We start from the raw sequence: 15,327 nt of genomic DNA, 5'->3' as shown, positions 1-15,327 counted from the left end.
TTGAAGGAAACACGGATTTTAAAAAACATCAAAAAAAAAATTCAAAGAGGATAAAAATTTCAAAGAAGAGCTGAAAACACATGAGAAGCGAGGGCAACCACGAAGGAAAAAAAATCAATACAAAATTAAACTGTAACATGCACACATATAAACTACTTCTGGAAGGATACAAGAAAGTGGTAATACTGGTTACCTGCAGGGAGAACTGAGAGGCTGAGGTAGGAGACTTATTTTTATTTGTACTACTTGAATTTGCTACTTTATATATGTACCATGTTTAAAGTTCATTTATCTTTTTAAGTACTCTCTATACCCAACATGGGACTTGAATTCACGAACCTGAGATCAAGAGCCATGTGCTCTTCTGATTTCCAGGTGCCCCTGTATTGCATGTTAAAAATAAAAAATTTTAGGGGCGCCTGGGTGGCTCAGTCGTTAAGCGTCTGCCTTCGGCTCAGGTCATGATCCCAGAGTCCTGGGATCAAGCCCCACATCGGGCTCCCTGCTCCATGGGAAGCCTGCTTCTCCCTCTCCCGCTCCCCCTGCTTGTGTTCCCTCTCTCACTGTGTCTCTGTCAAATAAATAAATAAAATCTTAATAAATAAACAAATAAATAAATACATTTAAAAATCATTACATCTGCTTATATCCAACTCAGCATTAAATATTCATTGAATTAAAAAATTAATTCACAGGGCGCCTGGGTGGCTCAGTCGGGTAAGCGGCTGTCTTCGGCTCAGGTCATGATCCCAGAGTCCTGGGATCGAGCCCTGCATCGGGCTCCCTGCTCGGCGGGAAGCCTGCTTCTCCCTCTCCCACTCACCCTGCTTGTGTTCCCTCTCTCGTTGTGTATCTTTCTGTCAAATAAATAAATAAATCTTTAAAAAAAAAAAAATTAATTCACTATGAGTGAGCATACTTTAGAAGCAGAGGTAGGATATTGCTAAAAATAGCAACATTGAAAAGTAGCCTTGAGGAAAATCACCTGACATAAAATAAAAAAGCAGAAAGCTACTAGAGGGGGAAAAAAGATATATATATAGCAGAAAGCTACTAGAGGGGGAAAAAAGATATATATATAGCATAACTGATGTTGCTGAAGTGAGAGGCCAAAACAAATTAAAAACTATAAAAATTAATAAGAGACACAAAGTAGGCTCTTCCAAAAAAAATTTGATATAAGATTATCAAATGAACTCAAAAATAATAAAAGAAGCTTACAGAAAAGGCAAATTCACCAAGAAAAGGAAAAACTTAGGCTGGCCCAAGATTTCACTGTATACTCAATATCAGACGACAACAAAGCCATGGCAACAGAGTTCTGACAGGGAAAATTAGGTAAGAGCCTTATACCCAGCCATGTTGTCATTCATAGTTAAAGAGCAAAATAAGTAGAAGCTCAAGTACGTATAGTATACACTTGAGTAAGCATAAAAAATGTCTGGATTAAGGGGTGCCTGGGTTGTTCAGCCTGTTAAGTGTCTGCTTTTGGCTCAGGTCATGATCCTAGGGTCCTGGAATCGAACCCTGTGTCGGGCTCCCTCCTCAGCGGGGAGCCTGCTTCTCCCTCTCCCTCTGCCTCCCACTCCCCCTGCTTGTGCTCTCTCTCTCTCTCTCTGACAAATAAATTAATAAAATCTTAAAAAAAAAAAATGTGCCCTCTTACTGAGCAGGGAGCCTGCTTCTTCCTCTCCCCCACTGCTCATGCTCTCTCTCTCTCAAATAAATAAATTAAAAAAAAAAATGTCTGAAATAATACACCTTTGGAGAAGTAGTTTCAGAGAAAAGGGAGAAATTCAGTGTTTAACTTTATATTCTTCTTAAGGGTTGGGGTTTTTAAATGATCATTTTTTTTTTTTTTTTGGATTTTATTTATTTATCTGACACAGAGAGACAGCGAGAGCAGGAACACAAGCAGGGAGAGTGGGAGAGGGAGAAGCAGGCTTCCCGCCGAGCAGGGAGCCCGATGTAGGACTCGATCCCAGGACTCTGGGATCATGACCTGAGCCGAAGGCAGACGCTTAACGACTGAGCCACCCAGGCGCCCCTAAATGATCATTTTTTAACAATTTTTATCTAAAAGAGAAAATACAAAGAAGTTTCAAGAAGCCTGACGGGACACAGAAAATGATCCTAGGACCATAAATAGTCCAAGAGCCAACACAATATAGAATCTACGTTGAAAAGCACATACCGTTTTAGAAAGTTCACTTCCAGATTCCATAATGCGCAAACACAAAGGGATAATTTCTGTTGTCAATAAAAAGTTGATTACTTCCTGCTCATCTGTTTTCACTAGGGCCCCTAAAGAAAATATGGACAAACAAAATTATTTCAGAGTCAGGGTTTTTAATTAAAATGAACTTTGTAGAGTTCATCCAGCTAGTTGTGGAACTTAAATAACAGAGAACACAAACTAGGGTTCATGACAGAGAATTAGATTCATACTGATATTAAAAAAAAAAAAAGAGGAAGAGAAAGCACAGGTTGACTGTATCAGCATTTCAAAGATCAGGTACCAAGTGTGGTCCGTCACATAGTCAGCAGCAGGTCAGCCCTCTAAATCACAATAATATCACCATCTATTCTCCAGTTACTTTAGGTTAGAGAGAAGAATGCTGTATCAGTATAAAGGGATATTCCCAGGTAGCAAAGAAATGGTGTCAGTTTGAATCCTACTTCACAATGGACATAAACAAACATTGGTTCTTGGTTAATTGTCACTCTCTCCAAAGTGTGCAAACATGGTAAGATGTACCCAAACAAGAAACACAGACACACACACACACCTCAACTCTAATCCTAGTTGCACAACTAGTTTACCTAAATTTGATAGAGTTACCTTCTCTTTATAGGCTTGTTTATAAAATAAGAGTTGGAACAAATGATTTCTAAAATTCATCCCCATACTATTGAGTTCTAACCTGACACCACTGACCAGGTAACAGACACAGTTCAGTGTTAATCGTCTCCATTCTGTATATAGGGAAGCAGAACTCCATTAAACAAATGATTGGTCCCCAAGCTACCCAATGTATCAACTAGCTTTTATATGAAAGGCCTAGGTTAATCAGATCTGTAACAACTAAAATCAATCACTTCAGAAGAGAAAGGAATATCATTTAACAAGAACTGGCAATCTACAAATGCTACATCTTTAAACGTCATAGCAAACAGCATACACCATAATTTACTAATATGGCCTAAAGCAGATGTCCAATTACTATTTCATTTCGACTTTACACGTAGGTCTAAAATCCATTTGGAGTTAATTTTTATAGAGTACAAGTATAGACCGTGTTTCATTGTTTTACATATGGATATCTAATTGTTCCAGCACCATTTACTGAAAAGACTATCTTTTCTCCACTAAATTGTCTTTGCACCTTTGTCAAAAATGAATTAACCATACCTGTATGGGTCAATTTCTGGACTCCCCAATTCTGCTCCGTTGATCTACAAGTCTAGCTTTTCTCCAATACCATGCTGTCTTGACAACTGGTTTTCCAGGACGTCTTGAAATCAGGTAGTGTACATCTTCCACCTTTGTCCTTCTTTTTAAAAACTGGATATTCTAGGGGTGCCAGGGTGGCTCAGTTGGTTGAATGACCGACTCTTGGTTTCAGCTCAGGTCATGATCTCAGGGTCCTGGGATCAAGCCCCATGTTGGGCTCTGCTTCCCCTCTTCCTCTGCCCCATCCCCAGGCTCACACACCCTCTCTAAAATAAATAAATAAAACTTTAAAACAAAAAACCCTGAATATTCTAGTTCATTTGCCTTTCCATATAAATTTTAGAAACAGCTTGTCAGTTTCTATATAAAAAAAAATCCTGCTGGGATTTTGTTGGCATTGTTCTAAATCTATCTATCTATCTACCTGTATGTATACATGTGTATATATATATGTTTGGGGGAGAACTGACATCTCAACAATACCGAATCATTGATATACCAATTAATGAACATGGTATATCTCCACTTATTTAGGTCTTCTTTGATTTCTTTCATCATTGCTTTGTAGTTTTTTAGCTACAGATCTTGCACATCTTTTTTAAGACTTACATCATGTTTTGGTGCTATTATAAATGTAGGTTTTTAAATTTTCAATTTCTGACTGTTTTAGCTAGTGCATAAAATAATCTAATTTTTTTCTAATTTGTATGCCCTTTATTTTTTTCTCTTGCCTTACTGCAACAGGTAGGATTTCCAGGATGATACTGAATAGGAGTGGTGAGAATATTTATTCTTTATTATATATATATCACATATATAATATATATTATCTTTGCCTTGTTCTCAATCTTAGGGAGATAAAGTGTGGTTTTTCACATTAACTATGATCTTAACTGTAGGACTTATTTTTTAAAACTTTATCGGGTTGAGAAAGTTCCCTCTATTTCTACTTTGCTGGAGTTTTTATCATAAATGGATGAATACTATCAAAAGTTTTTTTTTTAAGCTAAAGAAATGGGCATATGATGTTTCTTCTTTAGTCTGTTGATACATATTGACTAATTTTTTTTTTTTAAGATTTTATTTTTAAGTAATCTCTACACCCAGTGTGGGGCTTGAACTCACAACCCTGAGAAGAGTTGCATACTTTACCAAATGAGTCAATCAGGCACCCCTGTATTTTCTTTTTTATTTTTATTTTTATTTTTATTTATTTTTTTTTTTTAAAGATTTTATTTATTTATTTGAGAGAGAGAATGAGAGACAGCACGAGAGGGAAGAGGGCAGAGGGAGAAGCAGACCCCCTGCTGAGCAGGGAGCCCGATGTGGGACTCGATCCCAGGACTCCAGGATCATGACCTGAGCCGAAGGCAGTCGCTTAACCAACTGAGCCACCCAGGCGCCCCTGTATTTTCTTTTTTAAAGATTTTATTTATTTGACAGAGAGAGACAGCGAGAGAGGGAACACAAGCGGGGGAGTGGGAGAGGGAGAAGCAAGCTTCCCACTGAGCAGAGAGCCTGATGTGGGGCTCAAGATCCTAGGACCCTGGGATCATGACCTGAGCCAAAGGCAGAGGCTTAACGACTGAGCCACCCAGGCGCCCCAGGCACCCCGGTATTGACTGACTTTTGAAAGTTAAACCATCATAAAATCCTGGGATAAACCCACTTGGTCATGATGATTCTTTTTATATATTGTTGGACTTGATTTGTTAACATTTTGTTGAGAATTTCTACATCTATGTTCTTGAGGGATACTGGCCTATAGTTTTCTTATAATGTTTTTCTTCTGGTTTTATTATCAGAGTAATTAATGCTGGCCTCACCAAGAGTTTAGAAGCCTCTATGTTCTGGAAAAGTTTTGTAGAATTGGTATTATTTCTTCTTTAAATTTTTGGTAGACTTTATCAGTGAAATCACTTGGGCCCAGAGTTTTCTATGGTGGAAGGTTTTCAACTACAAAAACAATTTAATAGACATAAGACTATTCAGATTATCTATTTTCTCGAGTACAGTCCGGCAGAATGAAACTTTCATAAAATTTGTCCGTTCACCCAAGTCATCAAATTTATGGGCATAGAGTTATTAGCGGTAGTCGTTATTCTTTTAATGTCTGTACAGTCTGTTATAACATACACTCTTACATTCCTGGAACTTGTAATTTGTGTTTTCTCTTTTTTTCCCAGTCTATCTGATTAGAGGTTTATTAATTCCATTGAATTTTTTTCAGTAAAAAATTGGGGATGGGTGAATGGGTAAGGGTGGTCAGAAAGTATAAACCTTCTGTTATAAATAAGTCCTGCAGATGTAATGTACAGTAACTACGGTAACAATATTGTATTGTATATTTGAAAGTTGTTAAGATGATAAATCTTAAAGGTTCTCATCACAAGAAAAAAAATTTTTATAACTGTGTGGTGATGGATTTTTAAGATTTTATTTTTAAGTAATCTCTACACCCAATGTGGGACTTGAACTCACATCCCCAAGATCAGGAGTCCCATGCTCCACCAACTGAGCCAGCGCATGTGTGGTGATGGATGTTAACTTAATGTAGTCATCATTCTCCAATATATACATATATCAAATCATTATGCTGTACATTTAAAACTAATACAATGTTATATGTCAATTATATCTCAAAAAAAGGTCAGCTTTTGGTTTCATTGATTTTACCCCGTTTTTCTGTTCTCATTTTCAATGATGTCTATCCGTTATTATTTCCTTCCTTCTGTTTAATTTGATTTGCTCCTTTTCCTAGTTTTCTTAAAGTGGAAAGCTTTGAAATTGATGACTTCTCTTCCTTTCTAGTATTAGCATTTTATGCTATAATTTTCCCTCTAAACCCTGCTTTAGCTGCATCCTATAAGTTTTAATGTTTTTATTTTATTCATTTTCAAGTATTTTCTAATTTCTTATGTATCATTTCATTTATATTCAAACCTGTCTGATAACCTTTGAACTGTAAGCAAAAAGTCTAGGCCCAAATATTTACCTTCTGCTTGTACTCTCAATTGACTTGGAGAAATTAACTTTTGGAAAACATATGCAAGGGTAGACAATGGCTTAACACTGTCCCAATATCTTTTTTATCCCCCTACAGTTAACTTTATCCTAACATCTCCTAATGATCATCTAACTGTCGTGGTCAAAAAACCAGCAGAAGTAGGATGATTTAAATCAGAATTAAGGACAGAAGTGTTTTCTTTTGGCTGGTACCTTGTTCATGTTTTAAATCCTATATAAGAAATTTTCATAGCTTAAAAACAGCAATATATTGGGGAAAAATGTTTCTAAATAGAGTACTATTTGGAGCGGATGTAAAAAAACGGTAACATTCATTTGGAGTATAGGAGATAGGAGCTACTCCTTAAATGTACAATAAAATGTCTCTGAGAAATATGTCTCAGAAGTACTAAACTTTTAAACTGATAAGAACAGATACTACACTTGATCTTAGCCAAAAGGCCGAGAGAGGCGATAGAAGTACTTAACTTTTATTTTATTTTTTTTATTTTTTATCTTTTAATAAAGGTTTTTTATTTATTTGACAGAGAGAAAGACAGCCAGAGAGGGAACACAAGCAGGGGGAGTGGGAGAGGGAGAAGCAGGCTTCCCGCGGAGCAGGGAGCCTAATGCGGGGCTCGATCCCAGGACCCTGGGATCATGACCTGAGCCGAAGGCAGACGCTTAATGACTGAGCGACCCAGGCGCCCCAGAAGTACTAAACTTTTTTTTTTTTTTTAAAGATTTTATTTTATTTATTTGACAGAGAGAGAGAGAGACAGCTAGAGAGGGAACACAAACAGGCGGAGTGGGAGAGGGAGAAGCAGGCTCCTGGCCGAGCAGGGAGCCCGATGCGGGGCTCGATCCCAGGACCCTGGGATTATGACCCGAGCCGAAGGCAGACGCTTAACGACTGAGCCACCCAGGCGCCCCAGTACTAAACTTTTAAAGTATACTTCCTGACCCATAGTTTATAATCATAGGGATATGAACACAGGTTGAACATAAAAACAATACCCAAGAAAACAGTTTGTACAATGTTCTTAATGTTTGGTCAGTATGTGAACAAAAACTACGAGATAAAGACATTGAAGGGAATTTGGAAAGAAACCTTCTTGAATCCACAAATCCAAAGACAGGTCTTTATTATCTGGGAGTCTGAGATCTGAAACAGCTAATATATTATTTTCTTGAGTAAAATGTACTTTAGACACATCTCCCATAATAAATATATGTAGGAACATTAATTTTGGCATGCAAAAATTCAACTAGGTGAAATAGAGGACAAACATATGTAGTTATGGGAGAACAACTTAGAAGTTAGAAAGAGAAACAAAACAAAACAAAAAAACCAATGCAAATTCTTCTTTTTTTTTTTTGAGAGTGTGTGGGCTCAAGTGGGGGGGAGGGGCAGAGGGAGAGCGGGAGAGAGAGAGAGAAACCCAAGCAGGCACCACACTCAGCACGGAGCCCGACGTGGGGCTCACAACCCTGGGATGACGACCTGAGGTGAAATCAAGAGTCGGACACTTAACAGACTGAGCCACCCAGGCATCCCAAAAAAACAACTCAAATTCTCATCTCTGTAATAATACTCTTTGTTGACTTCAGTTTGTTCTTTATTCTCCCTATGATTCCAGTAACTGTTCTGCACATATGTTGAATTTAATCCCAAATGTTGGGTCTCATACCTTTATTAACAACACTCAGAATGGCACTTGATAAGAACTATTGTATTACTTATTTACTTATTACTTAATATGTATTATTTATTACTATTTATTCATTATTATGTCATTTATTAGTGAAAATAGACTCAACCTCAAGGACAAAAACGAACAATTGGTGAACAAAAGCTATAAAAGACAAAACACCTAAGATCACTATTATGATAAAATGAAGATTTCAGACCTGCAAAACCACCCCAATAACTTACCAATAACTCCAAGACTGGTTAGCCGAAGATATTCAAAGGGCCGCGTTTTGCTGACAGTGTGCAAAAAGGGGTACAAAAAAAGTGGGATGTGTGCTGCAAGAAATGCTGACCTGGAAGAAAAACATAATCCCAGTCAGGGCCCAGAGTTCATTTCTAAGGATTCTGAACATTCAATTTCCGGGTAGTTCGTTCTGTAAGGCCTGTAACATTGCCTAATCAAGGAATCTCTAGAAAAGAGTTACTGGTCATTAGTCTAGACCAGTGGTTCTCAACTGGGGTGATTTTGCCCTCCAGGGTACGTGTGACAACGTCTGGAGATATTTTTGGTTGTCACAACCGAGGGCATGCTATTCGCACCCAGTGAACAGAGGCCAGGGATGCTGTTAAACATCCAATGGTGCACAGGATAGCCCCCTTTCACCCCCTTCCCCCCACCACAAAATCTAGCTCAAAATGGCAGCAACAACAAGGTTAAAAAAAAATCTAGTGTAGGTCTATGCTTAAGAAAATACACGATTTTCCCTATTATCAGCACCAAGTACCTCAAAAACTGATAAAATATCCAACTGTGGATTTTAATAGGTCATAAAATGCCATTAAGTGCCTAGGAGATTCTCCTAGGTGCCTTCCCTCACCTAATTTATGACTGAATAAGAATATTCACAGGTACAGTCAGACAAAACCTTATAGACCAAGATGAGAAAACAAAGCAGCCATGATCAGATTTATCTATGTTTAAATGCACACCGTTCTTTTTTTGTTAGAGCAGTTCAGATACAGTAAGTATTTGGAATAATTTTAAAGATTTTATTTATTTATTTTAGAGAAAGAGAGAGCACACGCAGGCGGGGAGGAGCAGAAGGGGAGGGAGAGGGAGGGTAAAGAATCTCAAGCAGATTCCATGCTGAGTGTGGAGCCCAACTTGGGGCTCGATCTCACGACCCTGAGATCATGACCTGAGCTGAAACCAAGAGTTGGAGGCCTAACCGACTCAGCCACGTAGGTACCCCTCTAAAAACATTGTAATCTGAAGCTAATATGTCAGGCAACTAATATAGAACCAATCTATTACTTTGTATTATTTATAGTTAACTAACGTTGTGGGAGAGCGCTCTAAATTTTTAAAACTCAAAGTACTCTCGCATTTTTCTTAAGTGCTTAAGAATAATTTTCATAGTTAACTTCTCTAAAGTTCTGCAATGTCAGTGCCAACCTAGCACTCAGATTTTGTAATTGATAAAGAGACAAAAGACTTCAATAAGATGACTGTTAAGTGCCTTAGAACCATAAAGGTCACAAAACAGATTATTGAACAGGATTTCCCTTTTCTTGTCAGATGTAGCGGGTCAACTGGCATGCCAATTCTGATCTATTACAAGGTTGCCTAGGATCCTGTGTTAAGAAAGATTCTGAAGCCAAATCTAGGTTCAGTGGGAAAAAAAAGTTGGGTTCAAATATTTACTGAATTCCTAGTAAATGCCATGCACTGTGCCTCACATAGTAATGCCTACCATGGATTCAGGAGGGAGAAATATCTACATGCCTGATCTTTCTTGGGATGTGAACACCACTCTTTTATTTTTATTTTTTTAATAGTAAACTCTACCCCCAACGTGGGGCTTGAACTCATGACCCTGAGATCAAGTGTCGCATGATCTACTGACTGAGCCGGCCACAGGCCCTGTGAACACTCCTTTAAAGTTCATTGCTATGAATGGGTCAAAAGTAAATGAGACAATGGATTATCATTCATCCTTAAAAAGGAAATTCCGACATATGCTATAATATGGATGTTATACTAAATGAAATAAGCCAAGCACAAAAAAACAAATACTGAATGACTCCACTTAAATGAGGTATTAGAGTAGTCAAAATCAAAGAGACAGAAAGGAAAATGATGGTTACCAGGGGCTATGGGAATGGGGAGTTATGGTTTAATGGGTATCGTTTCAGTTTTATCCAGTGAAAAGAGTTATGGAGATGTATGGTGGGGATGGTTGTCCATTATAAATATATTTAATACTACTGAACTCTAGGCTTAAAGATGGTTGAAATGGTAAGTTTATGTTATATATATTTTACAATAAAAAAAAAGGCAAAAAAAATTTATAAAAGAACATGTTAAACAATACTGTACTGTTACTACATGAAAACTTGGTGAACTAGAGAAGAGAAATTCTTCAGAAAAAAAAAAAAGCAAATGAGAATCCTGAAGATCCACATCCACACACATGCTTCCTACTCCTACTGCATGCCCTCCCTCTCATCATTCAGAAAAGACCATATTTGATACAAACCTCTATCGCCAGGCTCATCAAAGCACTTACCTGGTTTCCGGGTGTGATGCCACACATTGCAGCAAAGCCAGAGCATTGCAAACTCTGTTAGACTGGTGTGCTGTCAAGGTGGGGGGGTTGATAGATGGATAAATATTTACAATTTCCTAAAAAATGGAAACCAGCACCATATGAATAAAGAGTAACTACTTCAAAATTAATTTCCATGGTATTAAAGCAAAAACCCTACAAACCCCCAACCCGTAATTCCATATATCCTGCAAGAACTGAATCATCAAAGTGCGAGCAAAAATAAACAAATAATGCTCCTATCTTTTCATTACAAATATACCTGAGACTATGAGACATTTCTACGTAGGTCTCTAGGAAGATTGCTCTGGAGGCAATTGTGGTCACCTACACTTCCTCTTATAACCAGCATCTGTTGAGGCCTTCATTTGAGGGGCTATGGCTGTTACTGCTATAATCCCTTCTTTTTGTCAACACCCTGTTTTGAGTTACAGTGATAAGATAGTTGGCCAGATAGCAAGTGTCAGTAAATCAACCACAGTGACTCATAAAGAAGTCTGAGTTTGGTCAGGTAGCAACTGCAGACAGGGAGAGATAAGAAGAGGAGTACACGCATGGAGATACGTACAAACGGCAGTGAATATGTGTACTCTCTGTCCAAAGGGGATCATCTGCTGTAAACAATTCTTTTTATTTTAATTGTAAAACTTTTATTGAAAATGTAAAGATAAAAAAGATTAGTTTTGGGGATTAAAAATACACTTATTGTGTTAAGCAGTGAGTACAGAATTATTCAATTGTTGAATCATTATATTGAACACTTGAAACTAATAATGTTAATTATACTTTAATTAAAAAAAAGATTAGTTTCTTGGCTACATGAAGTAGGAATTGAATGTAAATTTATTTAACAGATTTGAAAAATTAATTATTAGGAATTTTAGACAATACTTTAAAGGATGATTATTCCATTATCTTGGTATCTTAGGATTATATTGTACCAATTTATTCTCCACAAATGACCATTATAGCCAGAACCACATTTCAGTGATTTATTCTTTAATGTAGAAGCATACCTATCTCTAATCCTACAGCTGTTATATCTTTGTCTTAACATTTCTGTTCACCAGAATACACCCTGCGGTTCTTATACTTTACCTTCCACCTTTTCTCCTCTGTCACCTAGAAATGTCTTGTAGTATTCCCAAAGCTGTGTTGCTCAAAGTGTGGTTCTCAGACTGCCTGCATCAGAATGACCTAAGAACGGGGCAGGTACTTGCTAAAAATACAGATTTTTATTTTTATTTATTTATTAATTATAATTTTTGTTTTATTATGTTATGTTAGTCACCATACAGTACATCATTAGTTTTTGATGTAGTGTTCCATGATTCTTTGAAAAATACAGATTTTTAATCTCAGACTAAATAAATCTTTTGGGTAAAATCTATGAACCTGCATTTTAACAAGCACCTTAGACTTTTCCAAAACAGATTCTTACAAATGCTAACATTTAAAGAATCATTCTACTAAAGTCTTCAGAATCACTTGAGCAAAGGCAGAGAGACAGAAGTGTGATGAACAGGACTGAACTGCAACTCACAGATATATACCCACCTGTAAAAGTGCTGCAATAGTACCAAATGAATGCCACAGCATGGGTGCAAGATCAGGGACAGATTCTCGCTTCTTACTCAGCTCCAGCAAAGCATTTTCCCTTGTCTCAGGACTGGATAGCTCATTGATCCACTGATAGATTTTTTCTCTATCTACCTGAGCCAGTGCAGTAGGCACAGGCTTTAAGTGAAAACAAGAAAGTGAACATGTGAATTTCATCAGAGTCAAACCAAGTCTTACTCTGCTTTAGAAGGAACATATTTTCCCCAAATACCAGGGGAGCTTTTCTAAATACATACACTTAAGTCAATCTATCAAAATCTAAAATGCATACATCCTTTAATAATTCCATGTTTAGGAATTTATCCCATAGGTATACTTGGGCTGTACTGAAGACATACCAGGATGCTTACTGTTGCACTGTTTTAAAAGCAGAAAACTTGAAATAGTAAATATCTATCAACTAAGGATGGGTACATCTTTATTTGTAATACTATGTAGCCCTTTTTAAAAAATAGCTCTACATGTGCTGATACTAAATTAAAAAAACATAAAAGGTACAGAATCATATATATGCTTCCATTAATAGACACAAGTATATTCTTATATATTTATATACAATGATTCTAGAATGACATGTAAGAAACCTAACAGTAACAACTACAACAAAAAACTTAACTGTAATTACTACTAAGGTTGGAACCTAGATGGGAGATTTACTTTTTTTTTTTTTTTAAGATTTTATTTATTTATTTGAGAGAGAGAGCGAGCAGCAGAGACAGCAGGTGCTGCGTGCATGAGGCCGGAGGTGGGGGGTTGGGGGGGGGTGGAGGGAGCAAAGGGAGAGGGAGAGGGGAAGAATCCAAGCTGACTCTGCACGCAGACCCTAATGCGGGGCTCAATCTCAAGATCCTGAGATCATGACCTGAAGCTGAAACCAAGAGTTGGGGGGGGGTCAACCAACTGAGCCACCCGGGCGCCCTAATTTACTTTTCATTGTATACTATAAAATCTTTGCATAGTTTAAACTTTTTTTTAAGCATATGGCTATAATAGTTCCTGAAAGAAAAAATATTTACACCCTCCCCACCCATTGCTGGTCCTTCCCCCGTAATTCCAGCCTCCCCCTCCATGGAGCAGAAAACCTATGTAATTTGGAAAAGCTCCCTAGCTTCTAATGATTCTTTTTTTTTTTTTTTTTAAGATTTTATTTATTTATTTGAGACAGAGAGAATGAGAGAGAGAGAGAGAGAGAGAGAGCACATGAGAGGGAGGAGGGTCAGAGGGAGATGTGGGACTCGATCCAGGGACTCCAGGATCATGACCTGAGCCGAAGGCAGTCGCTTAACCAACTAAGCCACCCAGGCGCCCTCTAATGATTCTTATACATACTCTACCTCCACCCCTTTGAGAATCATTCATTACTTACTCATGTAGGGGCCATACAGAGAATTCTTTCATTATTGTGCTAAAGCATCACACCATTCCAAAAAACTGAGCATTTCTATAATTCTCCATACTTGTCAAACAGCCTTGAGACCTCGGTTAAGTTCCTTAATTACTCTTCTCTGGAAAATAAGATAATAGACTAGAAAAATGATTACCATTGCTATTTCTAGCTCTCATGTCCTAACATATTCATGATTTCTAGCTCTATGCCCAGTATTTTCTCACTTAATTCCCCCAAGCAAGGGGAATAGATGGGTAGATAGGGTGAGTAGGTAGAAAAAAGGCAACTACACTTGTAAAAGAGATCACTAACACTCAGAGGAATTAACCTGCTCAATTCACCCAAGTATGAAGCTGCATACTCCAGTGCCTTCTTGAACTGCATCACACAGCTTCCCATGGTATTTACATGTTCCCACTATACCTTAGTGTGACAGAATGATGACCTTACCATTGTACAGATGGAATGATGAGGAACAGAAAGGACAGCTGTTTTTGCTGAAGAACAAAAGTTAAGACAGACTATGAGGTGTACTCAGAATTACTCTACCCAAGCTGAACAACAGCCTTCTATAAATGGAAGCTTGATTATAAGCTTTTAGCTTAATGTTTATCATTTCACTTGCTTGACAGAATGAACCACAAGGTGTTCTGCTAAATGGACTGAAATACCACGCAGCTCAAGTCTTCTTTGAGTGCCTCAGAGTAATCTGTTGAAAGGCGCTTTGTAACTCCCATCAGTGATGCTCCTCAAGGAAACACAGGCTCGCGCAGCAACGATATGAAGAGCAGGGTAGTTCTTCCCATCCCCCAACAGCAAAAGCAGTACTGACCAAGCACTTGCCCTTTCCAGACTGCTACAGATAGGCCCTCAACTTAAAAAATTATTTTTGGAAATGTAATTCCCACCAGAAGACAGCATATGTTTATTTAGAGTATTACATCACCTTAAGAGCTCAGTGGAAACAAGGGCTAAAATTTTAGCTTTGGGTTTCCTGCCCAGTCTCCTGGACGACCCACAATCCAGTAACTAAAGGGGCCTCAGAGACACTCCTCCAGCAATATAGTATCTATCCTGATTAGTCATTACTCATTCAACTCTCCCTAAAGTTCTGCCGCCCTAATACCATCATCAGTAAGCTCTATTGCCCCCACTAGAGCCAGCCTGTAACTTGTATCTGGAATCCCTATCCTCATGCTGCCCTGGGGAGCCCCAGGTGAACAACAGCAGGATGGACTTGTAGCCACCAGTCTAGCATATCATGGCTTCTGGACACCAGGCCCCACCCCCACATAATCCATTTCCAGAGCTGGCCTGACTCCAGCAAAGAGATGGTGCCCCTGGAGTGAGGCTAACACCCTGGAGGGCCAATGCCTGGTGACAACTTGGGTACCTAAGGTCATGGGCACCTGCTGCCAGCAATACTCCAACTTTTGAGGCTACTTACGGAGCTGCAGCCTCCACAGGGCTTTGGTTCTAAGAGAACTAGGGGCTCTGTAGCCATTCTAGCAATGGGAAGGCAGTGAGGGCAATTTGGTTCCAGGAAATACTTGGGATA

General features: G+C 38.2%; 1 protein-coding gene and 1 pseudogene across 1 annotated transcript in view; both read right to left on the bottom strand.

Moving 5' to 3' along the window:
* Nucleotides 1-15,327, bottom strand: part of CNOT9 (CCR4-NOT transcription complex subunit 9) — a 31,240-nt gene that overhangs the window by 7,872 nt on the left and 8,041 nt on the right. The window contains exons 2-5 of the mRNA XM_036083087.2: nucleotides 12,320-12,499; nucleotides 10,724-10,839; nucleotides 8,397-8,506; nucleotides 2,195-2,304 (exon numbers count right to left, since the gene is read on the bottom strand). Of these exons, the coding sequence (XP_035938980.1) occupies nucleotides 2,195-2,304; nucleotides 8,397-8,506; nucleotides 10,724-10,839; nucleotides 12,320-12,499 (516 nt within the window). The remainder of the gene's footprint in view (nucleotides 1-2,194; nucleotides 2,305-8,396; nucleotides 8,507-10,723; nucleotides 10,840-12,319; nucleotides 12,500-15,327) is intronic.
* Nucleotides 6,813-6,936, bottom strand: LOC118529978 (U2 spliceosomal RNA; annotated as a pseudogene).

Source organism: Halichoerus grypus, chromosome 4 (assembly GCF_964656455.1).
Source record: "Halichoerus grypus chromosome 4, mHalGry1.hap1.1, whole genome shotgun sequence".
Classification (NCBI taxonomy): Eukaryota; Metazoa; Chordata; class Mammalia; order Carnivora; family Phocidae; genus Halichoerus; species Halichoerus grypus.
This window is presented reverse-complemented; position numbering and strand designations above follow the sequence as displayed.